This window comes from Ammospiza nelsoni, chromosome 11, assembly GCF_027579445.1.
Source record: "Ammospiza nelsoni isolate bAmmNel1 chromosome 11, bAmmNel1.pri, whole genome shotgun sequence".
NCBI lineage: Eukaryota > Metazoa > Chordata > Aves > Passeriformes > Passerellidae > Ammospiza > Ammospiza nelsoni.
The window spans coordinates 13,194,180-13,220,073 of NC_080643.1; the positions used below are offsets into that span (position 1 = coordinate 13,194,180).

The following is a 25,894-nucleotide window of genomic DNA, read 5'->3' on the forward strand; positions in this document are numbered from 1 at the left end:
GAAACTGCAGTCTGCAAGCACCAGATTTAGAGCAGTGGCATTTTATTTTGCATTTAATGTATTATATTGTTAGAAGGACAGGTTATCCTTTGATAGCATTCTATAAAACTCCAAAGACAAACTGAGGCTATCATAGTTCAAAGATCAAGATCTTCAGCAAATAGTTCCTCACCAGGGACTTTGCTGCCAGTTGCAAAAGGAATATGCTCATCTTTATTACCTCATTTCCCTTACAAAGAGGAATGTAAGGCCTGGAATAAAAACATCCTGGTCTAAAACTTTGCCTACCAACAGGGACACTCAATGAAAACCAATTTTCTGCTGGCACAGATGTGCTGCAAGTCAGACTTTCTCTGCTTATCACTTTGCTCATAACGAGCTTCTCCTGTCTGACATGAGCTCAGAACACCAGCAGAACAGTGTCACCCTTTCTGAGCTGTTCTACATATCTTCCCATTCCTTTAGATGAAAAATATTTGATTTATGCCACCTGCAGCCAAATCAACCAATTTGACCCAAAGCTTGCCTAAGTTAGAAGGCTTTAATAAGACTTTGACTCACTTTCTAAATGCAGGTAAGATATCTTATGTCTATTTCTAGAAACCCAACCTTCACATTCAGTTCAGCACCATGCATAACCTGCCCAGCTTCATACACATACAGGTGTTTCCTTAACTTGTTAATAAAAGCTATTCTGCCTTATTGTAAAAGCCAAGTCCCCATTTTCTTCTCTGAAGGTTTCCAGAAAGAGGCTAAAAGCATAATAAAATATTATCCATTTATTTTATTTTCTTCCCATCATTCATTATTTGAACAAATATATTAGCATACTTAAAATACACTCTGAAACTGTGATTTTAATATACTTTATTGAAAAAAGTACACAGTTTAAATTGTATTCAGTGGGACAAAGCAATGGTCACCTCTATCTACCAAGTCCTTTTTTGATGAATCATGACTGCCATATGCCAAATTCACATCTGCACAACTTGCAAAGTAAAAAGATAAATCTTTTTTCAACATATCTTTAAGAATTTATATCACCAACAGTTTAATATCATGAAATGCTGATGCTCTGACTATATTTCATGTCCTCTATGTTGCACCATTTCCCAGTTCACAGTTTATCCATGTTTTAGCATGCCAGTTGAACACATCAGTCAATGTCACCTGGAGAAAATCATCAATAGCAGAGGAAGAAGAACAAGAGAAGGTTTAGCACTAAGGCCTGAGACACCGCCACATTCTCTTGCATTTTCCTACAGAAATAAAACAAAAGGAAAATAAATACAAGCCACTACAGTCAATCATGACACATGCTTTTTTAGCAAACATAGGCATTAGAGCACTGATGCAAAGAACAAAGCCCATAAATTAAATACAATCAGGAAGTAATACAAGTACACATTTTGAGCTGAACAAGTTTAGGTTGTAGACTGAAACAACAAGCACTACACCATCCCCTCCACTTTCTGCTTTAGGTCTTGTTCTACATTGCATTACATCAGCAGAGGCAGAAATTAAAGTTACTCCAGAGTAAAAAGGATGACAATGAACCTATCCTGTAGAGGCCACTGGAATCACATCCTGGTCTCTACCAGCTCTCCTTGGCACTGTGTGAGAGCATCATGCAGAACACAGAGCAGTAAATACACGGTGTGGAGGGGTCACTATCCCTCCCTCCCTCCCAGGCAATATTATGAGTGAGCACAATGACTATAGCATGACAGGGATGATACTGAAGCTAATTACTGCAGCAAACATTAACTGCAGAACACTCCCAGCCATCTCTAAGGAATCCTGGGGTCACTGCTTGGGCCAGAGTAAGTTCTCAGATATTCCGGGCTGCCAGTGCTCACACCCTGCCACGTTCTCTGGCATGACACAAACCAGTCTGCAAAAGCAGCAACTCAAGGCATTGTCTACATGAGTACAGAAAAGCCTTGTAGCACTTCCAATATCCCTCACTTCCCTGATACTGAGTCTTCTGAATATTTCCCAACATTTCATCTTGGAAGACAGTTTTCCTATTAATCATTTTTAAAGAAATAAAAAAATTACCAGAGCTAAAAAAAAAAAGGAAAAGCAGATAGAAACTTACTTCAGGATGAAATCCATGACAAGATTCTGGGCGTCTTCTTATCTTCTGAGATTTCAACCGTTCACATTTAAGGGATTCATTATGTGCAAGGCAGTTAAGGAGAGATGCTCTGAACATTGCATTCTCATGGGAGTGTTTTGAAATGAATGCAGTGAATTTCAGCTCCTTCCTTCCTCCCCATTAAAGCCCCAAGGTGATATGTGTGGTCACCACAAGGAAAAGGAAGTGATTCTAGTGCTTTCTTCTCTGTGATCTGTGTTTTCAACAGCAAGTGTGCACTTACACTGCTGGCCTGCCTTTCCATAATTCTGTAATAAAAGCAGACTACAGACTGCTTCTGAAAAATTCCAACTTATGGGAAAAAACTAATCCAGAACTGCCTAACTACAGAACAGCAAAAAACAGGAAGTGGGGCAACCAAAAAATCAAGTGATGTATTTACTTTGCTAATTTTTTTGTAGATTTGGAAAGCAGGATTCTGAAACATTTTCAATGCCCCAGTCAAACCTTAAATAAACACTCCCTCTGTGTTAGAGGGAGTTCCGTAAGTTCCAATATAATGAGGTCCATCCTTATAAGAAATTTACATACTTAGTGCCTAATTTGAAAGAAGTTCACCTGTCTAAAGATGACCATGACCTTATGCTACATAAAATAAAATCCATATAAGTGTGGTTGCTTTAGTTCATACTGGCTATACAAAACAGAAAAAAAAAAAAAAAAAGTGAATGCACATTGAAAAAATGTGAGAACATATTCCTAGATGGCCTAATTTCAAACAGCACATATTACAGGTGATGATGCAAGTTTTACATGATAAAAAGTTTTTCAATATTTGCATCTTGACTCTCTTTCTGACCAGTTTGTAATAATAAAAGGATATATCTTATTTCTATAGGTGCCATGGTAATTGGTGGGATAGAATCACAGAAGCATTCATTATCTACTACCACCATGAAGAGGTTGCTACTTGGGATCTGCTGGATAACAAAAGACCTGGAAATTAAAAAGAAAACAAATAATGGTGACATTATCAGCATTTCTGAGCCACTGGTTCATGTTAGGAGTTTATCAGACTTTTATGTTTTTACAGCCTGGAATGGAACACATCCACCACACTAATGAAGGCTCCTCTGCAGCCACACACTGACAGCTCACAGCCCCAAGTTTGAGTCCCTACAGTTGTATCAGGGCCTTTGTGCACTCTGGGTCTTGCTTGAACAACAGCAATTCCTGATCTCAGCTTTCATCTGCCCTCTGGAGAGCCATTTTATTACTGAGCCATCAAAACATAGATCAGCCCTCAACATTTTCCAAAGTGATTTATTTTAGAATAATGACTATCTGGTATAAATATGGTGATAACTCAGCACCACATTCAAATGAAGACAAAGTAGGCAACGCAAAGGGAGAGCAAAAAAATAAAGGTATTTTTTGCAAGAAGGAGATCACCCAGGGAAGGATCCTGTGGGCACCAGTCAGTGATGCACAGAGTTTCAGTGAGCTGAACCCTTAAGCACATACCAAAGAGAGAAGGGGCAAAAGGCAGAGCCAGGTAGACACTATTTACCTTTCCTTTGAAACTCAGGACACAATACAAAAAAATGGCTTTAAGCTCAGACCCAATTCTACACGAAATTTTGAAGCAATCTGTTAGAATTTGTACATCCTATCAGCAGCATGTCAGCCATGTCAAATATCACTGAAATCTGGCAACTCCAAGAATTAGGTGTTTTGCAGTGTGGTTTGCTGTAAATGTACAGAATGCTAAGTGAGGGTTTGAGCACCAAGAAGATGTGGAGAGAAACATATTTTTCCTCAGACATCTTTCTTTAAAATACATATTGTCTTACTATAATAACTCCCTGCTTTTTCCAAAGATCACAGAAGATGAAATAGCAGAGAGGGCAGGGAATATTTAGACCTAGCCTAAGGAAAAAAATTTGGAAAACTTACTATAAAAATGTTGCCAACGGAAAGATTAAATGCTTTTCAGTATTTTTTAAACTTACTGAACCTCCATTAAAATTACACTTAGAGTGATCTGCAATATGTTAACTTTATGTTTATACATGAAATATACATTTATGGCATAATGTAAAAGGCTGAACTTTATAAATGTACCTACCAAACAGCTGGAGCATGTAGCAAGACTGACATCATTGTAATGGAGCATCTGTGGCTTTGTGGATTTGTGTGTGGGAGAAATGGGGCCAATAAAAGGAAAGGAGGAAAAATCTTTAGCAGGCAACAGCACCAAAATTGTACTGCATGAATTTCTCAAAACAGCTATGAATAAATCAAACAGTAAAGGATAGAAAAAACATTACTTTTATTGCCAGAAATTGGCACTATTTGCATTTTATGCAGTCTGAAACTTATATTCATTGTATCTTTAAAACTAACTCAGAAAAGAACCTGATGGGCATAAGATGCTTTAACAATTAATTGGATGGTAAGGGATAAATTTCTTTTTGCTGAGAAGGGAGTAATTACTCTTCTGTTTTACCTGTGGTGTGTCCAAATCCAAGCCCTTTTTTTTACCCCTTTTTGTCACCTCCCACGTGAACCTGTGGAAAGCATGTAGCCCACAGCCAGGTTTAAATTAAGATGCCAGCTCATGATAGCTGGGCAATTTCCCCTTCTGATTCTTCTTCCACCCACTCTGAGGTGCCACAAGGGCTGTGCAGTATGAGGCTATTCCTTCCTCAAACTTAAGAGGGGAGAAGAAAAATTCCCATCACTTCACCTAGCTGGGATGAAAGCACTTTATCCAGAAGAGTGTTTCAACTACACAGATGATGCTGAATAAATTACTACACAGCTAAACTGTGAAGTCTAGCAAAATTTTCTGTATTGCTTTATTACTGAAAGCCTTCATAATTTCTGATTTCATCAATTTGGGGAATGCAGTACCTGCATTGACTGACAGAAATAATGAATTAAAGGCCGTTCAAAGAGCAATATACTAGTTAAGTAAAAACCCCTCTTTGCTACCTTAAGAATTATATCATAGGTATCAACTAAACTTGACTCTGTTCACCAAACAGTGAATATTCTTACAGACCTACAGGCTGTTTAACTAGCACAGAAGTTTGTTAAGTGTCTAAGCCACAGAGCTATAAAGAAACATAAAAGATTGAAAATTTTGGCTCTCTGTAGCATTTTTTTCCCTTAGTGCAAAATAACAACTTCACTAATATCTTGAAAAGTGAAACAACTGGCTTCTCATCCTTCCACTAGAAGTTTTTTAACATTTTAAAAGAAAATGTTTCTTCCATCAAGCAGTAAATGGATGTTTCCCCTTACACCATTCTCAAACATAATCTGCAAATGAAGTTGTAAAGCCAACATAACAACAAGTGAAGACAGAGGATTCAAGACCTAGACTAAGCCAAGCAAATAAATTAGGGCAAAAAATGTCCATTTTAGCTTTCTTTTCTATTAACAGTTTGCACAAACAAAATATCCCTCCTTCAGCCATTGTAATTTAAGATCATTTCAGAGCCATGAGATATTCCTACCCTCACCAGATCAGTGGCAAAGAGGTTTGTGCCAGTTGTAGCCACCACGGTTGCTGTGTGACTATTCAGACGATTCACATGGCGCTGCTTCCATGCCCAGAGTGGATAAAGCACACAATCATCCCAGCAGCAGCTCTGCCCTTTGAGCCCAGCCCTCAGTTCCCATGGTGACATGCATATGCATCTTTGAAATTCATTTTGAACGTTCATGCCGCTAAGTCTCAGGAACCGAACATTCATGGAAAACAAAAGGTGCACAAACACAGTCAGACCAAAGCCTTTCAGGGACTGAGGCATTCCACCAAAATACTCCACTGTGTAAGCCACGGCAGAAAAACCTCCAGCAAACAGCTTCCATGGCTGCAGGGAGAAATGAAGTCGCTGACAAAGTAGGAAAAATGGCATTATCTTTTTGTGAGATCCACTGTGAGGCTCTAAAGGTTCCCTCACAATAACCATTCCTGAACACCTGCTGGCTTAAGCTGGCATTTGTGTCCCTGCTAATATGGAAACCAACTCTCAAGGACTGAGTAAGGGGTTTGGCTGAGCTTTATTGCTGCTTTAACAATCAAAAGAAAGTCTATGTGTAAGTGCTTTATTTTTATACAGAATGTGTCACATTTAAAGGATAAAGCTCTTCTTGTTTTTAGTAATATAAACCTTTTGATTTGAATCCTTTTCCTCTAATGCAGTATCATCACCATCATTCAATGGGGCAGCACAGGAATAGGCTTGCAAATATCTCCAAATATAAAACAGACTAAACTGTTGGGGTTCCTGTTGAAGCTACATTGAGTCAATAAGAAGCTTATTAATAATTTCTCCTCCATCTTTCATCCACTGAGGAACTAGCTTGGTTTATTTGATGTACAGGTTCAGAGGCTTAAAACAGACCTGAAAACAAACTGTTTCTTGACTTTGTGGGGAAGGTGAGGAAGGAAGAAATTTAATACTTGAAAGGGGTAGACAGAGAGGGAGGAAGAAAATCTAGTTATGCCAAACTATTTTGTTAATGAAGCAAAAATAACAACAGAGAGTAAGTCTGCAAGGAACTCTGTATTTTGAGTCAGAGTGTTACATGACAATTTTGTCACGTTGCACACACAGTATCTGTTTCTTTTTAACCTGTTTTGGTTTTGGTCCATATGAAAACATGAGCACAAATAGAATGCAAACAGATTTGGGGAAAAAACCCCAGCCTCATGTTTTAATTTGATGTAGAAAATATTTGCTCAAAAAGCAATACTTATTAATCTGTTCCTTGAAAATTAATTTTTCATTGTGCAATTATAAAAAAACTGACTTGGACTGCAGGTACTGCTGTGTTCATAATTATATTTGGTAGTCATGCTTCTGAAGGCAGGATAAGAAAGCACACTTTTAATGTGTGTCTGGTGGCTAAATGACTCTTCCCACAGATAATCAGTTCTTTCTCACTCCTTTAGGCAGCCTGTAACTTGGAAAGCACCACAAGAGCCCTGCAGTGCAAATGCCGGGGTGCAATCACACCTGCTGCCCGTGGGCACATAACTCAGGCTCCTGCAGGAGAAGGGGGAGCACCTCCAGCTCTGGCCATGCAGACACAGATTATTCATGGATAATTTGGGGCAGGAGCTTGGCTTTGGGGATCCGAGTCATCCTCGGCAGGAGGGTCCTTCTCTCTAATGGATGGACAGTGATCCTGCAGAGAAATGCATCCTGAACGGGGTGAAACATGACACTCAAAGCTGAGTGTGGGCTACAACACCTGTTCTTAGGGAGCCAGCACATTACATTCAAATCTGGTTTGTTGGGTATTTTTGGGTTTGTTTTTTTGTTTTTTGGGTTTTTTTTTTGTTTAAATTTAAATTGGAATCTCTCCCTTTTATTTGTATATGTAAAAGTCTTTAAGGAGTTATAATATCGTTATAATAATTTCTTCCCCAGACTATGTTTTAAAAAAACCCCGACAAACAAATCAACAAATGAACAAATCAAATCCCCCAACCTAATTCCCAAAATTCTTATTATAAGAATTGCTTTCTTCTGTAAGGAGAAATAATTAGAATATATACAGTACAGAAGTAGGGACTGAGCTGACACTACCCTTGCAGCACCGCCTTCTCTCCACACTTTTCCTGTCATCTTTATGTCTCTGAATTCCTGGGTGGCAAAATGTTTGTGAGGGAACTGGGAGAGGGACAAACCTCTCTGGAGAAGGAGGAAGATGGTCCAAGATGCAGGAAAAGGACAGGGACAGCAGAGACAGTGCCCTGTGGGAGAGGCTCTAGGGAAGCAGGTTTGCAGGGCTCTGCAGTGTCTCCTTAGAGATTCTGGAGCATTTCCCATGCTGATGGAAGCGGGTCCCTTTCTCCCTCCTGGCTGCTATATCTCCTGACAGACCAAGCCCAGCTCACTGGCCAACCTGCAGATCACACTCTTCTGTCAGTCACTGATTTCCCTTCTTAATGCAGGCCATTGCTTCACTACAAATACCTCAATCATGTGGTGCAAAATCTGTATGTGGTGGCTTAACACCTTGTCTCTGAAGTGCAGTTGGCTTCCCCTTTCCTTTCCTAGCATGGCTGGATCAATAACAGGCAAAGCTGAGAGAATTCTATTTCAGACACACCAGAGATGTGTCTCATCCAGCTAAGCAAACCTAACCTTTAAGCTGTTTACTCCCCACTATTTGACTACAGCATCTGCTCTTAAAGGAAATCAATATTACAGCTGAGCAGCTTAGTCTCTGTATTTCCATGCAGCAGAGGTAATCCATTTCCTTGTCCACTGGTGTTAAACTTTGGACAGGATATAAACTGAACACAGACGTGAGGTTTCCCTGCTAATGAGCAGCCACTTCCACAGCCCCAGCACAGTGAATTTTGGAGAAACTGCTTCAACACAGCATTTTTGTATGGGCCTGAGGGTGGGCCAGGCAGCTGTAAGAGAGGACACAGTGATGATAATGGCTTGTGCAGACTGAGGATCCCAAACACCACCATTTCTTGGTCATTTGCACTGAACTATTTTCCTTTTCCTGGCCTGCAGCCCTGGTGCCATTAGCTCTGGCGGCTACTGACGCTGACACAAGGCTTGTTTCAGCAACAAAGAATGGCAGGGAACCTCCTGGGAGCATTCAGAATTCTCTGATTTTCAGATCCATGGCTCCCTGTTTTCTTCAAACAGCTGCAAAGGCTGAAAAGTGTTAGAGGGAACAGAGCTAATGTCAAGCAGCATGGAACTCGGAAGGCACAGGATAAAACTATGCTTGTGGGACCAGAAAACTTAAAGAGAATATCTTCTCATTATACTGAAGAATGGAAGATATTTCTTTGTAATTTGGGGAGGATTTGAATACAGCAACAACACTAAAAGCAATTCAGCTTGTTTAAAAACAATGCTAAGTGCTTCCTGTTAAAAATTAATTCTTTTTTCATACAGAAATATTTCATCATTGCACTTTGCTTTAAAAAAACTTCGTTCCTGAGTAATAATTGCTGATCTATGCACTGTATTTTACAATTAGTAATCTCTTTTAATTTTACAAAAATACCCTGCTGTTATACACTCTGCAGAAGAATATGTGGTCATAACGAACACATGGCTTAGGCAGGATTTTAGTAATATAAATATTTAAATCACTGTTCGGATTCACTTTTAATTCCATGCTCAGGAGGCTTAGCAGCCTGACTTAAGGGCAAAAAAATCCATGTATGTATTTTCAATTTTTTTCCTTAATGATCACTGGAACACTATTACTATCATTTAATGTCACAGTGATGACTGTGGGACTTAAAATCAAATTATGAGTAGAAAATCAGAGTATTGTGCCAGCATATGTCCCTCCTGCACATACATAATCATATCAATCATTTTCATGTGAAAATAGAAAAGATCCTTTAAATAACACTTGTTTGCTCAGGCACACAAATCCCACAAAGCATGGAAGAATTTCACTGTGAGTAATTTGAACTGAAATAAATATAGGGCAAGATTTTCAAATTGGCAACCTAAACAAAGATGTGAGGAAGTGCCTAAATTTCCATGGAACTCAACTTAGATAACCCTCAGTGGCCACTCTGACTCTTGAGCATCATTGTAAACTCAGCCTTTCCCCCCTGGGTGTTTCAGTGTAATTTTTGCCTGCAAACCTCCATTAATGAACTTGGAGTATTTTGGATTAAGATGAGTTGTAACTTTGGGATTACATTTCACATCTGACAAATGTGATCTTTCCTATTTTTTACAGAAAAAAAAATATACCAGCATGAGGGCAGAGTAAATGGAAAACATTGTGCAGGCTGCACTCAAATATGTGTTACTCACATAACTGTTGGTTGCAAAAGTTCAACCCTAATGGTCTGGAACAAACTTTAAGAATTCAACGGGAGTGCAGATATCCACTCTGCTGTTTCCCAACTCCTATCATGTGCTTTCCAAGCTGCTGGACACATTTCCAACCCACATCTCTCTCGCTTATCACATTTTTGCAATGAATGAATGAAATGTTTATATCACAGTCAAGTTGTGCTACTTGTTTTTTGGTTTTTTTTGTTTGTTTTTTTTTCCCAAATAAATGATGATAGAGAAAGAAATATCTAATGCACTTCGTAAAAATAACGTATATGCCAATAACAACATTTCTGAGAGCTGGAGCTGTATATAAAGCATCAGCTAATGGTTCTCTCTCATGAAAAGAGGCAGATAAACTTCCAGCCTCAGGCTTGAAATTGGATCCTGACCTCATGCTAGCAAAATATTGTCGCCACATACAGCCTGACTGCAGTACAATTTGGTATCAGTGCAAACATACTTGTAGCAAAGTTCAGCACTGAGGATTTAGGTGAGCAGTGTCATCCTCACCATTCCTGTGCTGCTGGATGCTCAGAGCCCCACAGAGCTGGGCCATGGCTGGAAACACCTCAGCTTCAGCCAGGACCTCCAAAAGTGCCCATCCTCACTCACTCCCCACCAGGAGGGGATTCTTTCTCAAGTAACTGATGCTCAGACAAGAGTACTTGACCAACTGCAAACATATAAAAACTTAAGAGTGCACGGCCTTTAGGATGACAGAAGATCCTCGGTGTAGCGAGGCATTGGACTGTTTGTGACCTTTCTAGTGCAGCCACCTTCCCATACGAGGTGTAGGATAATGGAAAGTTTCAGACCTCCAGCTTTAAAATGTACTGGCAGTTTTTTTTTTTTTATCAGAGAAATCAAGACCAGAAATCCCATAAACTTTAAATATTTGCCTGCATTCATACCCCTGAACAAACCAAAGGTGAGTGTGATGCGTGGTCCCTGGTTCTGGGCTCACAGTGACCAAGAAATCACACAGTGACTGGTACAAAGAAAATCATATCAGAGGTCTCCTAAAGAATTTTCCTTTTGACAATGACACCTGGTTAACAAGACCACAACAGAGAGGTCAGGGAAGAAACCCAGGCTGAAAAACGCAGCTCCACTGCAGCATGTTAGCAAATATGTGTTTTTAGCAAAGTTCTTTAGCTCTCTACACAAGTAGTTGTGGTTTGTATTGAGAGACATCTCAGATTGTGTTTTTTAAAATGCTATATGATTTCTAAGCTAGGTTCTAAATATAACTTTAAGATTAAAAAGCAAGTTGATAAATTCTGTTTTAGGAAAGCTCACAAATATCATATGACAAAGTAAAAGTAACATTTAATTGCAAGAATTGGTAACTACTCTTTTCCACAACTTTAGGTCAAGTCTCATCAACAATATGACTCTACCAAGGAACTGCACAACAGAAACTGAAATATAAAAAGCAGAAATGACGAGGAGATTCACATTAAAAGAGCAGTAAATCCTGGAGCTAAAGTGCTCATTGGATGTGTCCACAGTGTGTTTTGCAAGGATGTTGTTAATTTATTTCTCTTAACATGAACTTTAGCAACGATTGAGAAGGACATATTTGAAAGTCTTAAGCACACAACATGCCATCTTTTCCACAGCCAGCTAAAACTCTGTAGTGTTTTATATAATATAGAAATGTTCCTTGCATGGTTCTCAAATCTTAAGATTCAAGCTGTTTTTCTAAGCTAAAGGCTTTAAAATATTTATTAAGCTATTCCAAACCTTTTAAAAAGGAAACTGCTCTATGTAAAGATGTCTAAGCCATGTTTGCATTGTTTTACATCTGCCTATAGTATGAATATATTACAAACTAAAATTAATGTTCCGTTATTAGCAATTCTTCATGTGTGCCTGAGTTTAAAAATTCATTGCAACATTTCTCAATTTCAATCATCTTTTTCCTATCCCAAGCCACTGTTCATAAAAATAATATATATTACTACTGAGCTCTATACATTATGGCATACATACAACTTTTTAAATCCCTTGTCATTACAAAGCATCCTTTCATTGCATCAGCTACTATCTATCATTTCATTAATATTTATTAAATGCTTGTTCAAAATGTAAAATTAAGCTAACTTTTAAGTAGATTATGATTTATATTTTAATGGAGTACTGACTTTACCTATGAAGAGTGAATGGGTGCAGATCAACACATTCCCCTGCAGAGGTTTTGTTGGAAATGGGGAGTTAAGAGGAATAATGCATATCTTGTCCTACTGGTGAGAGAAAGCCTGTAGCTAAACTTCATTTTCACTAAAATTCCAAGATTTTAGGGTGCTTACAGAGGGAGACATAGGGTGGCAATCTGTGTACGAACAACTAAAATGCTCCAGAATTCAGCAAGCATACTAAAGGTGTTCTGAAACAAAAAAAAGAAAAAAAAACCAAAATCCCCAAGCAAACAGAAATTCTCCAGCCTTGAAAACCGTCCAAGCGATTGTTAAACTGATGACTGGCAGGCACAGACCTGCCTGGTAACTGTGATATGTCTTGCCCTATTATTTTATATACCTTTTTTCTTAAATGAAAATAGTAATTTACAGTGTTTCCTGAACTGGTCATTCAAAATATACATTATCAAAGGGTAGAATTAAATTGCCCATACAGTGACTTTAAATTACACCTGCATGAAAAACATTATAATCACTGGTGCCTTTGAAGTGAAGAGAAAGTTACTCAGGCTGCAAGTGGAGAAGTGTGGGTAACACACAATATAACATTTTAAGTTAAGTATAAAGACCTTTAATAAACAATTCTAGCAGTTTAAATTGCATAATTTGATACTTTTTACAAGGAAAGAACAAGGAAAAAATATTTTTGGATCTTCTAGACTTTTGGGGTTTTGGCAAAAATAAGTTTCTAGAAATACTGCTGTTGCCTCAAGTTTAAAGACATTTTAACAGCCATAAGGATTCTTCAAGTCTGGAAGATCTACTTTTCAAAAGAGAAGTGCAAGATAATTCCATATTCTTAGATTGTGATCCTTGAGACTTCAACAATGAACCACTGAGGCATGCAAAACACGGAGTTTCCCTTGAAGATATTCCTTCAGCTCCATGCACATTTAAGAAATGAGCATGGAATGAAAGAAATTAGGTCTGTTCAGCATTGTGAAGAGCAGTCCTAAACAGTTTGGCTGCAGCACACCTGTGACCCAGCATGGGCACAGGTCAAAAACCACCCATGTTCCATAGTCCCGTGGGTACCGGGCATGGCAAAAGAACAGTGCAAAAACACCCAAGGTGGGGAAATACAGACAGCATTTCCCTCAGGATCATAAAAGGTCAATACAAGAAAAAAAAAAAATCCAAAATATCTTCTAGAATATTTATAATTTAGAATCTAGAATCTGTAATTCAATGCCCAAGGACAGACACAGGGACGTTCAGAACACATCGATAGAGCTCCGAAAGAGAAGAAATCAGCCCTGGATGCTTTGGCTGGTTTATGTGGCAAGCTGGTTTGTTTAGAAGTAAACTAACTACATCTGAAAAGGCAAACGATTATTTATTTCATGGGAAATTGAACTGTGTATTTATTTTCACATTTTAAACATGATCAAGTACAGCAGTTTGGCAAGCTTCTACTGAGAAAGAAATGCGGAAATATTTTAGCAAATGGTGGTATGTCTCGAGATTAAGTGGGTTTTAAAAACCATTTCCATTTTAATGTCTGCAGATTGCACTGCTCCTGACACTAATATACTCATGCCCTGAGCAGTCTGCATCTAATTTGTGTTGTTATTTATCTGTTACTGCCAAATCTCTGCATTTAGTGGACAAGCCTGAAATTTGCCATTATAAATCCACATGAAGGGTTCAGTGTCATCCTGAACTACACTTCAATTGCCATTTACCTCTTTTATTGACAATAAATGGCATTCAATGCCCAGTCTATGAGAAAACAAGAGAAACAATTTAATTTCTTGATGGTTTTCCTTGTTAACTTAATGTCTGCTTACTAACATTCTATTGGGACAAATTGATGATACATGGGACAGTGTTTATTCAAATAAGTAGTTCCTATACATTTTAACAGGTAATTTACATGTCATGCCCAACAAGATAAAGTAAATGCATTCATCTTTCATATCTGGCATAAGTAAAATATGCATAAATCTTTCCCAGGGTTAGGATGATTGCACCTAAATGCTTCCTTGCTTCCCTAGTGACAATATGGCTTTCTTATATTTACTTTCCTCTTTGTCTTAAGATTGTGAACAAAGGATCAACTGGAAACAAAACAGTTTCTTTGGGGTTTTGGTGTTGACCTTGTAGACCCATGAGTGCCGCAATTAAAAGTGAAGGGGGATTTTTTTGGAAGTAAGGTCAGATTTTTGATCTTCATCCAAGTCCAATATGTCATCACACATGAACAGGAGAGGTTAAAAGGGCAAATTTTTAAGCATTTGACTGTGCAACTGCTGCCTAATGTGTATACCCACAGTTTCTACAGTGAACACACAAATTTGGCAACTATGCACTCAACTGGCTCCTTGCAACTTTGAAATGTTAACAAATATACTTAAAGTATAAATAGTCAGGTGACTAAAGAGCTATACTCACCTTCATAGCAGTTATAGCTGAAATTAATGGTATTTTCCTAAATGAAAACATTTGAATTTTCATGCATAAATGAGATTTGCAATTAGACAAAAACATGGAGGATATACTAAAAAGACTGGCAAACGTTTTCTAATCAAATGTCTTAACAGCCATCATCAATTCTATTTTATAACGACTTTGACATTCTAAGGATTCTTTTATTAGACACTTTTACTGCAACTAAAATTTGTTATGATGATATTCCCAGAAGGCAAAAACTGGTGAGGTACCCAGTGAGCATTGCTGAAGGACATTGGTTTGCACACTTATATTTAAAATTGGCTAGAATATTGGGACAATACTTCATAAAACTACAGGCAGCTCTGAGACATATAAAGTCTAAAATTCAAGCTTGATTTCTAATCAGAAACTCATCTTTGAGCAGCACAACACCTTTAAGTCCATACCAAGTACATCTGTCATTAGTGTAGCTCCGACTCACAGAACGAGTGCCAGTTGAGACTGATAAAGAAGAAACATTTCTCTTTAGCAATTAATTACTGTCAACGTTGAGGCTGTGATAGAACAGTCTATGACATAAGTTTCAGAAGTAATGGGGTTTGGTTTTTTTTAGGTTTTTGCTATAAAAAGGAATAGCTTACTGGAAAATATGAAACCAATTCAGATTTTTCAAAAAAATCCCAGTTTTTCTCTCTTGTTGACAGTGCTTAGAAAATGTGGGTTGACTTGTTTTTGATTGCTGTTTAAATAACAGATTAATTTAATAATTTTGGGATATTGAATAACAACAAATTATGGGGTGGGACAGCCAAACCCTGACCCTAATGACATTCTTATGCTAATTCTTATTTTCTTTTAGGCTCCTGCTTTCTTAATAAAACCTATATTTTTGAAAATCGTTTTTAAACATTGCAATTTATCCCAGAGTAGTTTGCTTGTAAGAGATAAGTTTACATATAGGGAGTATATTTTATATGTGTGTAGATATTTATTGCTTGACTCAAAGCCTGCTTAGGTGTATAGGTGTCCTTCCACTGAATGAGTTCCCAGAGATGGCTGTAAATGTGAGCCAGCTGCTAAAAAAGTAATTAGCAGGTAGTTCTTTCTACTCTGTGATTTATTTTAGCATATTGCAATTTAAATCCAAGTACTAATGATTAAATTTGTGATTGGAAATGTTTATGAATTTTCATTACTGCAGTTGGTAATTGTCCCTCTGTGCATGGGCAGAGTATTTCTACAAGATCAGTAACAGCACACCCACAACAGAACAAAACTGAGCCTCTGCCCCTCACCCTGTGACCTTGCTGGCCATGACTGTGACTTTGTTAGCAAAAACACAGTATTTGTGCCCAAAATGCCTTATCTGAGTAACATTATATGGTTTCAATTAACTTCAGTCATCATTTTTACTTCTACTAAGAGACTGTTTTTAGTCTCCTTTTTCAGACAAGGGCTCTATAGTAGTGCCTGGCACTGCAGGAACAAAAGCCAGGGACTGGGGTATCCGTTGACACAAACTTGCTTAAAGCAGAGTATTTGCACAACTTTTGTCTGCAAACCTCTTCACAATATACTGACTCTCATGTAGTTTTTCAGTATTCCACAGGGTGCATAATCAGGTAAATATTTACAATTATCTTCCTCTATTTGCAATAAATATTTGCAATTATGTGTCACAGATTAACCTATAACATGATCCAAGGAGGACACAGAAAAGAATCTCACTGGCTCAAGGTGATGCTGCACAGGTTAAGCACCAGCACAGTGTCAGATCCAGACTTGCTGCATCAAAGATTGAATCTGAATTCTGACTGATTGAGCCCATCATTCTTAAATTACAAATATTAAGCAATACACTTGCTTGTAAAAATATTTATTGGTACTGAGGCTATGAAACAGAAAACTGGGTCAGAAGATGTAGGTCTACAAAGGACTTTGGGTCAAATTCCTGAGCTGTTCTGCGGGAAAGTGTCCTGGGTTATAACAAAAATATTTGGAATCCAGTGAAGTCTGCAATCTTAGATGCAATTTGTAGTTTGTTAATCACAGAGGGTAAACGGGATAACGAACAACTTTCCCATGAGAATCTAATAGTTCTTCTGGATTATTTCTTTAGGTTTTGCCATTGCTTGTGGAGAAAAATAATGGGTGCCTTGAGATCAGTTTGCAACTTACAGGGTTTTCTTTTATTTTTTTTTCCACTGTGGAACACAAAATGTTTTTCTATGAAAAAGATCTTAGTGCATTATTTTTGAAATACTATAATTTTCACTAAACTCAGTTTCCAGCTTGGTGCGTTCCAAGTATTGCAGAATTGTATTATTTTTGAAACTTATTTCCTTTGACCTGAAGTTACCTAGGAACAGACTGAAATCTGCATTCCTTTGAGAAAACCTGGTCCTGTTAAATTAATCTTCTTCGCATGGAATCATGTCTGTTTGCAATATTTAAACAGAATCATTCAATGGTTTGAAGGGACCTTAAAAACCACCTGGTTCCAGCCCCCCTGCCATGGCAGGGACATCTTGCACTAGACCAGGGTGCTGAAAACCCCATCCAACCTGGCCTGGAACATCTCCAGGACTGCTTGATAATTTGCAGACCTTCTCATTAACTTTCTGTTAAATTATCAGAAAATAAGGCTGCTTAAATTCTACAATGCTGGCACAAAGCACTCCCAGCAGTGTAACCTTCATTGTATTTGGTATGTCAAGTGGAAAAATCACGGCTTGATTTTGTTGAGTTTGTACTTTTCAGGCAGTGGGACCCATTGTTGCACTTAAAGGGTTCCAGAGCATCAATTTACAAAGCACTCTCATACTTCTATTCCACAAAGCCATATAAAACCAATTATTCATACTAGACATTAACAATTTCCTTCTACTTAAAAGTTGGTAAGTAGCAACTGAAAAGTGAATATTAGCACTTAAAATTTATCTGCAGTGTACTTACTCCTGTTTCCTGTTTTAAAGTAATGAAAATATCAAGGAGAAAATTTAGGACTAAGTTCAGAAGCACACCTACTGACTTCAAAGTGAAGTTTTCACCTTTATTTGCTAATTGCATATTGATTTAACCTGGAAAGGAAGAGCTGCAACAATTTTTGTTTAACTTTTAAATTCTTCCTGACATTTATATTGATAGACAAATTATTGCTGTAAATACTAATCTCCCTGACGATGACAACCTCTCAGCATAAAGGAAATCCAATTAAGAGACTTATCAAAGCACAGAAATTTGCATAATCAATACCTATGCAATTTCACAATTAAAATGTACCAGTACTACAATCAAAATGTCACAGCACATGGGCAGCAAATGCAGAGAAAATACATTTTCAGTGTGAAGGAGGAAAGCTAGACTGAAATCTTCCTCTTTTAGCTCTATAAAGGACAAGTTTACAGGAGCACTGGTCGACATGACATGACAGCACTGTCATGTGAGATTTGTTATTATTAACTCAGCTTCCCAGCACTGGAAGTTTGGAGAATAGATTTAATCATCTCCCACTCTTTCAGACTAACAGCTCTAAGAAGGAAACTCTGTTTGGCATTCCAGTAAAACAGCCAGATCTCACTGTACCACAAGGGAATTCCTAACGTATCCAGCAGGGTTTCACTCCTGGACAGGAGACTGAACAGCACTTACCTTTCAAATCTAAATCTTACAGCCTATGCCCTTAGAATGCTGCCTGAGTTTAGGAAAAGAATTAAAACATTCAGTATTTGAAATTAACATAAACCTCTACCACTTGGACATTTTTTCTGGTAGAAAGTAATAGCCACAGCTTTAATTTAAGAGCATCAAAGTTTTAAGTGACCCCTGTAAGAGGAGAAATGCAACCTTGACAGAGGTCAGTACCTAGGATAAAACACAACAGACTCGTACATTCTTCAACACAGCCTCGAATAATTCAGTTTTATTGCTTTGTCACAAACAGTTGTATTAAAAAAAATTTTTTTTAAAAAATGGAAAGGGCTTACTTGAAACAGTCATCGCAAGCAATGTTCCCCGTGGTCTCCTTTATGGTGCGCTCGGAAACAAAGGCTGGGTACTCTGTGTCACAGGGCTCCAGGGTCTGCTTCAACCTCTGAGCTATAGGCACAGCAAAAAACATCTTGATGTTAACATGAGAGGAACAGCACACAAAATTGTGAACAACATGAGATGCTGTGTTACAGAGCTCGCAGAGAACGGAAATGTTACTCAGCTTCTGCCACCCTGTGAGATTTCCTAGGCAGTGCATAACGCTATTTTTTCAATTAAATTAAAAAAAAAAAAAAGTTTATCCAGAGAATGTAATTTTGCAAGATATTGCTGTTAAAGTAGTTATTAATAGTTTAGCCATTGCCAACCTACTTTACATTTATGCATGAGTTTTTATTCTTTCTGTTTAGATCCAAGATGGATTTACTGTCACTTTTATCTCAGTGGTGCTGTGCATCACTAACCTTTATTCATGGGAGTTTACATTTATTTGGTACGTAAATTGTGGTATATTTTACTGAAGCCAAAGCATCTATTTTATATTACAGCTTGGGAATCTTTGTAGGGTTTCATCAGTTAAAATAACTCCGTGGGTGGGAGAGGCAGAAGAGTTACTTTACCCAACAGCAATGTTTGTTATCTGCTTCCCAAAATAGTAATAATTAGGACTCCATAGCACCTTTAATCTGAAGTCTTTGCAATGCAAGGAAAAAGTGTCACTATTTCCATCCTAAAGATTGGGAAACTGAGTTACCAGGAAGCAGAGGGGCTGGTTCAAGGTCAAACTACAGGACAGATACTCTTCTGGCTCTCACTTTGAAGTATCTGTCACAAAATGTTTCTCCCTCATTTCCTTTCTTTTTCCTCCCCACTCCTTCATTGTTCCTTAACACAGAGATACACTTTGCACATCAGCGCAAATGTTAGCCCTATCTTAAACTAATTGCCAAGTGGGAAAACAAGATGAGGTATGACAAAAATAGATTACACAGAACAGGCTCTTGGGCTTGACAGACCTTCCCTGGAGATGATCTGTTTCAGAGTGAGTGGTGCATCCACTGAGCAGTGCCAGGAGAGCCACCACATCTGCATTTCCAATCACACCAGGGCAGGCATTTCTGAACTCTTCACACTTCTTGTATGTGATAAAAATCCAAAAATTATTCCATCAAATACACAGATCTCAAGGGAGGTACTAAAGCTGCTCAGAAAAGTTTTGTTATCTCTGATGTTGTCACTGTGGTTGTGAGATGTTTAAAAGTTCAGTATTTTTTAGAAAATTGTCTTACTAGCTCTACTGACATCTTCCCTTTCTCTTCTGTTCTCCTTATCTGTTGTCAGGAATAACTGGAGTTTATCACCTGTGTTTTGAATCTACCCTCACTTGTATCAACATATGGCTTGTGTAACAAAGAGGCTGAAAAGATTCACTGGTCTCACACTTCCTGCACCTCACTAGAGTCCAGAAGATGATGGCGTTGTCCAAGGTTTAGGGGTTCTTCTCTCTCATTTACAAATGTGATTGCAATTACAAGATCTTGTGCAGAAGTATTTTCCATAGCAGGGTTTGGCAAAGGAGCAGGTGTGTGTGGACCCTCCAGCATCTTCACAGTACATCACATTCTATTAACATCACAATTTCAGTGGGAAGCAGTTTCTCCACTCAAGGAATTGATGTTTTTTTTTTGTTGTTGTTGTTTGTTTTTTTTTTTTTTTCCCTTGAGCTTTGGTAAATGTTCTTAAGTAAAAAATAAATGTGCAAGTTTATTAATTTTAATTTCATAAAGTGCAGTCATAAATATGACAACTCTTAGTGGTAACATAGCGTTACATAAGACAATACCTAAGCACATGCTTTTCTCTTCTGCTCTCTTGTGAAATGTATTCTACTTTTTCTTCCTAAAATATGCTGCTTCCAAACAACCATCCCTTGCTACCTAAGCAGATATGAGCTGGGCAAGCACTACTCTGAAAATACTGAGATCTCAATGAGCATCTTGAGGGGGTATTTCCAATATTCTTAACTCATCAAAGTGGAGAAAGTGACTTGTGACATTTAAACTGTCAACTAAACCATGAATGGAAATTTCTCAATAATACTGGTCCATCAAAGTGCTGCACTGATAGTTTTGTTTAAAATAAAAGAAAGTTTGCAAGTTATTATTGTCTCTTCTGTAACGAGTGCACTCTCAAAACACAGCTCAGACATTCATTTTTATGAGCTGTAGAGGGATGTTGTGTTTGAGAGACATTTTCTCTAGCATACAATGCAAGTTCCACTGGATGTTTCATGTCAGGCTATATTAACACATATTTGTGCAGTACACTTGGAAAAAATATATATTTCCTACACTGGCTGCTTTGGCTGCTCTGCAAGCACCAAGGACTGGGACAGGCACAGCTGCCACTCCTCAGGGAACAGATTTGCATTTTCTGGGTCCAGCACAGCAAACCTGGCTGTCCTTCACAGCCTCAGTGTCAGGGATGGTTCTCTTCATGCTTAGGGAAATCACTGAACAGTTGGTCTTGGTTTTAGGGGCCTGACTGATATTTTATCTTCAGACAGGATATTATTTTGGCATAAAGACAGCCTAGCATCCAGGCAGTGCAAATATTAAATGAAGCCTAAAGCAGCAATTTTATCCCCTGCTTTGCTAAGAAGTATGCAAATATGAAGCTGAAGAATTCAGTTTGAATTCTTGCACCAGTCAGTGACATACAGCACAATTTGCCTATTAAATTGTCACTTGAAGAGCACTGCTCTTGTAAAGTGGCCCTTTACTTTTGAGAAACACTTCTAAAAATGCCATAAAAAGTCTGTTAAAACATAGAAAGACAGCTTACACTGAAAACTTCCCATTCTTAGTGAAACTATTAAAACTTTCCATTATTTCAAATGAAGCTTCTGCATTGAAAAAAAAATATTTTGAATAAATTGAATTTTACTACATTTTAATGTCTATTTTTAAATGGAATAACAAAACAAAATACAGATCAGTCTTTTTTAGCATAAAATCTACTATCTTAAGCTTTAAAAATTATTTTTGTATTAAATAATAGAGATGGTCATATTTCTGTACACTTTTTTTTGAAATGGCATTTTCCAGCACAATAACTCCACTACATTTTATGGCAGCCCTAGCAAAAAAAAAAAAATAAAAAAATGTATAACTAAAACAGTGCAATTGCTTTATTCACAAAGATTGTTTTGGAATGAAGGGAAATGTTTTTAAAAAAACATATTTAATCATTATCTACTATTTTATCTTTTCTGCTTTAGTAGTGTACTGTGTTCCCAGAGTGCACATAAGCACTTACTGGTTATTCACAGAAGATCTTAATTCTCTTGTGTTTTAGGAAACATTAACAAAGAAGAGAATGCTGGCATGGGAGGAAAACTATTATCAGATGTTTATTATTTAATCTAAAACAGTGTACACACATCTGAATTTCAAAAGTCCTAATTACTCTAGACATTTCTGCCATTATTCCAGGAAAAAAAAAATCACATTTACCTTTAGCTGTTAGATCAGAGTGCCACCAACTGCATAGATTAAATTCCACAAGGAACCTGGAGAAATTATTAGAGTTTTCACATTACCCCACAGAATGTTTTCCAAGTACTAAACTGGCAGTAGCTTGATAACGTTAATCCTATTTTAAATAAAAGCTAACACAGAACTGAAATTCAAGTTACTGGCATAACTCTGGGATTAGCACCTACTCCTATTCTCATATTTTTACTGGGTTATTTTTTTACCTCTGAAAACTTATTCTGAAATTAACCCCACCAATATATCATAGATTTACCCATTTTTAATTTAAAATATTGATTATATTTGGAGTGTTCATTAAAACTCTCAAAGCATGGCAGCACACTCTATTTTTGCTGTTGAACATTATTTGTCCATCATGTGGGTATTTTAACTCTAGCAAAATGCCATGGGATTATAACTGTCCTGGCTACCACACAGGAGCACACATAAAATAATTTATTTTATTAATTCTCAAATTGAAATAATAAATGCTGTTTTGTTTTGAAGAGCAGAAAAAATTAACCATTGCCTAATCAACTCTAACTAAATTGCAAAGAACACTAAAATAAACCATGATTTACTTGGAAGAATGGACTGAAAAGTGTCAGCCAATCAGTTGTTGTAAAGTAGAGAATGTGAAACAAATATTCAGTTCATCATATGCCCGTGAATCTACAATACTTATAAATACAGAAGGTTTCTTAGCACTTGCAAAGCTGTGAAATGTAGCATCAGTCTCATTTTAACACAATTTATTTCCCTCAAATTAACTTAGAAAGCTGCATTTCAGATCAATCTCTGCCCTTGGCAGCAGCCATTCATTTAATTCTCCTTAACTCTTATTCTGAACTTTGAAAAAAGCTCATACAATTTTCAATTAAACAAAATGATTGCAAGAAAAAATCAATTTTATGTCAGTAAAGATAAAATTCACTCATATCTGCAGCTCTGCTTTCAGATAAGAATAATAATAAATCATATAACTTAATACCACTACACATTTTAAGGCTTGCTCTTCTCCATGTGATATTGCTATTTCTTAGGCACCTTCTCTTGAAGATAATGATCGTTATGAATTAACTGGGAATTTTAGAAGAATTAATGGAGATAGAAAAATTCAGCAGCATCCATGTACACCTTATCTGGCACTGCAATGGGTGCTTCTTACAGAATTTTATGAAGTGAAAAACCATACAGTGAGTCAGGGTAACAAGTTTCTCCTCTGACAGCAGCCCACCCAAGCAGCATCACAAACAGCCAGACATGAATCTAAAATTTAACATTAACCACAGACAGAAATTTGGGTTGTGCATTGTGATCTGCTAAACAAAGACATGCAGATATTAGTGAAGACCACGAGTGTGATAAAAGTGAAAGTGCAGCCAAAATTCTCTCAGATTTCAAAATGCAAAATTGGAAAAAAAAGACAAATATTAACATATTTAAAATCATCCAAGAAAAGCAGCGCAATGCAAAAGGTAAAAATATAAATGTTCAAAACTACAAAAATTTAGTAATTCATAGAAATATTTGTTACATTCTTGATGAAATCTACTTACAAGACAAGTTCAGTCATAATCCACTTTACTGCAGCAAAGAAGGCATTATAAGGCTGGAGAGAAGAAACTCATTTAATAAAAAGTCAAAACATGCAGCATTTATAGCTTAACTGAATTCTTCATGTAAAAACCATCCTTTAGATATTCAAATGCATATGGAGCATAAAACCCTCCTTTTTTAGGGATCAAGAAATATTATTATACTGATTATTAAAATGCATAAGTAATGAAATTTTCTTTTTATAATACTTGGTCATCTGCACAGATTATCAGTGGAAAAAGGAAAGTTTTGGGAAATGATTCTTAAATCTTTAACCTCTAGGGGTTCCTATTTCCCAGGCTATTGCTGGAGGAACAGCTCAGGCAGATAAAATGAGCTTTTCTTGGGCTGCAATTCACAGGCTTGCCTCTCTATAATGCAAATCTCTATTCATTACCTCAGCCTCATTAGGCTCAGAAAAGTCTGAATTTACCTAAATGTTTATCTGTGTCATTTGACAGTCCGGTTGTAAGTACTTTAAGAAGTTTTTTCCCTCCTCCCTCTGTTTTTCTGGATCATGACAAATAGAGCAAATCCTTTGAAAATCCTCTGTTGACAGTACTTCTAATACATTCTGAATATTTCATTTTTGAAAAGACTATTAATAGGATTAATCTTTCATGAAAAAAGCTAGGCAGAAAAGTCAGCTTCCAGAAATTTGGAATTTCTCCCTCATCTTTGTTAGGATGTCCTAGTTGCATAAAATTCTGCCGACTCTGTTAGATGCAAACAAAGCATTTTGAGAAACAGAAATCATAATGATAGAACTCCTCAGATATCTAAAATCATGCCTAACCAGCCCAAAGCAGCACTCACTGCAGCAGTGCTGATAGTGCTGCAGCAACAGGACATTTTCAAAAGTAACATTTTCAGGGGCCACAGAGAAAGTTTCTGTGCAGGGCTGAGGATTCAGACCCAAAGGACTCAGGCAGTGCCATGAAAAGTTGAGACCCCAACCCAGCAGAATGCAAAATGTCTGAGACAGGAAAGATTTTCACCTGTGAAGCCCCATCTTATAGGAAATGATAAAGAACTACAAGACTTTTCTGGAGATGAAAAAGAAAATGTCAGCCCTGTGGGACATCTTATTTATTTTCATTCCAAATCAAAAATCCTGAAATTTCATGTCCAAGTAATAAAATTTGCTGTATACTTTTGTTATCATAAAGCCAAATTTAATGTAAAACAATGTATTCATTATTACTTATGAAGAATACTTATTTGGTGTGAAATATACCATGTGTTTTAGTAACTATTTTAATCCTAAAAATTAATCAAATTTCTAACCCCAATGTATCTGAAAAAAATCTTTAATGTCTACAAAAAAATGAAAAAATATTTTTGTTTTGAAATTCCAGTGGCAAACCCATGTAATTACATTGATATAAATGCATTCTCATGAAATGTGATTTGACTCAGGAGCCTTTTCCACTCACAGATAGTTCCTTTGAAAACTGCAACAAAAACTGCAGGAGTTTTATTCTCTCTACATATTCAAACCACCATAGAGAGCCAAAATAATTTTTTTTCTGTGGCTCCATGGTGCTGCTACATTTGCAACAAAGTGGTTCTATGGAGAATCACGTAGGTCTTGGAGCAATTAAAACAAAAGAAGTGCTAAATAACAAAGTATTTATCTGGAGAGCTGTTAAGAAGCAATACTGTTCTGATAAAGGAATGGACCAGGTGCTCTATAAGTCCAGTCCATCCCTAATTTATCACCTCACTCCCAGAGCCTAAAAGGCTGGGATAGAATCTCTGATACCTCTTCTCTATGCTGTTTAAAATAGGAACTTTTTAGGGAGTTTCCGTCTTGTCCCTGTCCCTATTCCTCTATTTATGAAACCATAATTCTCAACAGGAAGGATAAACGTATGTAAGCAAACCTTTTGCTTAAGCAGAAATTATATTGGATACTGTCTAATAACCTGACATGTAAAAAACTGGGCAAAAAACCCAAGAAAATGAGGAATCAGCCCTATGGGTCTTTAATGCAATTTCTCTTTATATTTTCTCAATAGTCATGGTTGATAGAAGTGACTGAATCAACAGGAAAATAATAACCTAAAACTCTGTTCATGTTTCATACTGAGGCTCACCAAAATTCTCTTGAGGTTTAAAAAGCTTGACTATCTCTAAATAAAAAAAAATCCTTGACATGTCTCAGTGTATCCCATAACAGATGCAAGGGCTTTTTTTCTGGATATCTTGGAC

The 25,894-nt window shown here is 37.1% G+C and overlaps 1 protein-coding gene across 1 annotated transcript in view; it reads right to left on the minus strand.

The window, feature by feature from the left end:
* Positions 1–794: 794 nt before the first annotated feature.
* The window catches only part of CACNA2D3 (calcium voltage-gated channel auxiliary subunit alpha2delta 3), a 383,158-nt gene continuing 358,058 nt past the window's right edge, over positions 795–25,894 (minus strand). The window contains exons 33-38 of the mRNA XM_059480385.1: positions 23,641–23,693; positions 22,061–22,116; positions 18,542–18,653; positions 2,982–3,097; positions 2,102–2,181; positions 795–1,259 (exon numbers count right to left, since the gene is read on the minus strand). Coding sequence (XP_059336368.1) covers positions 1,167–1,259; positions 2,102–2,181; positions 2,982–3,097; positions 18,542–18,653; positions 22,061–22,116; positions 23,641–23,693 — 510 coding nt within the window. The 3' untranslated portion in view covers positions 795–1,166. The remainder of the gene's footprint in view (positions 1,260–2,101; positions 2,182–2,981; positions 3,098–18,541; positions 18,654–22,060; positions 22,117–23,640; positions 23,694–25,894) is intronic.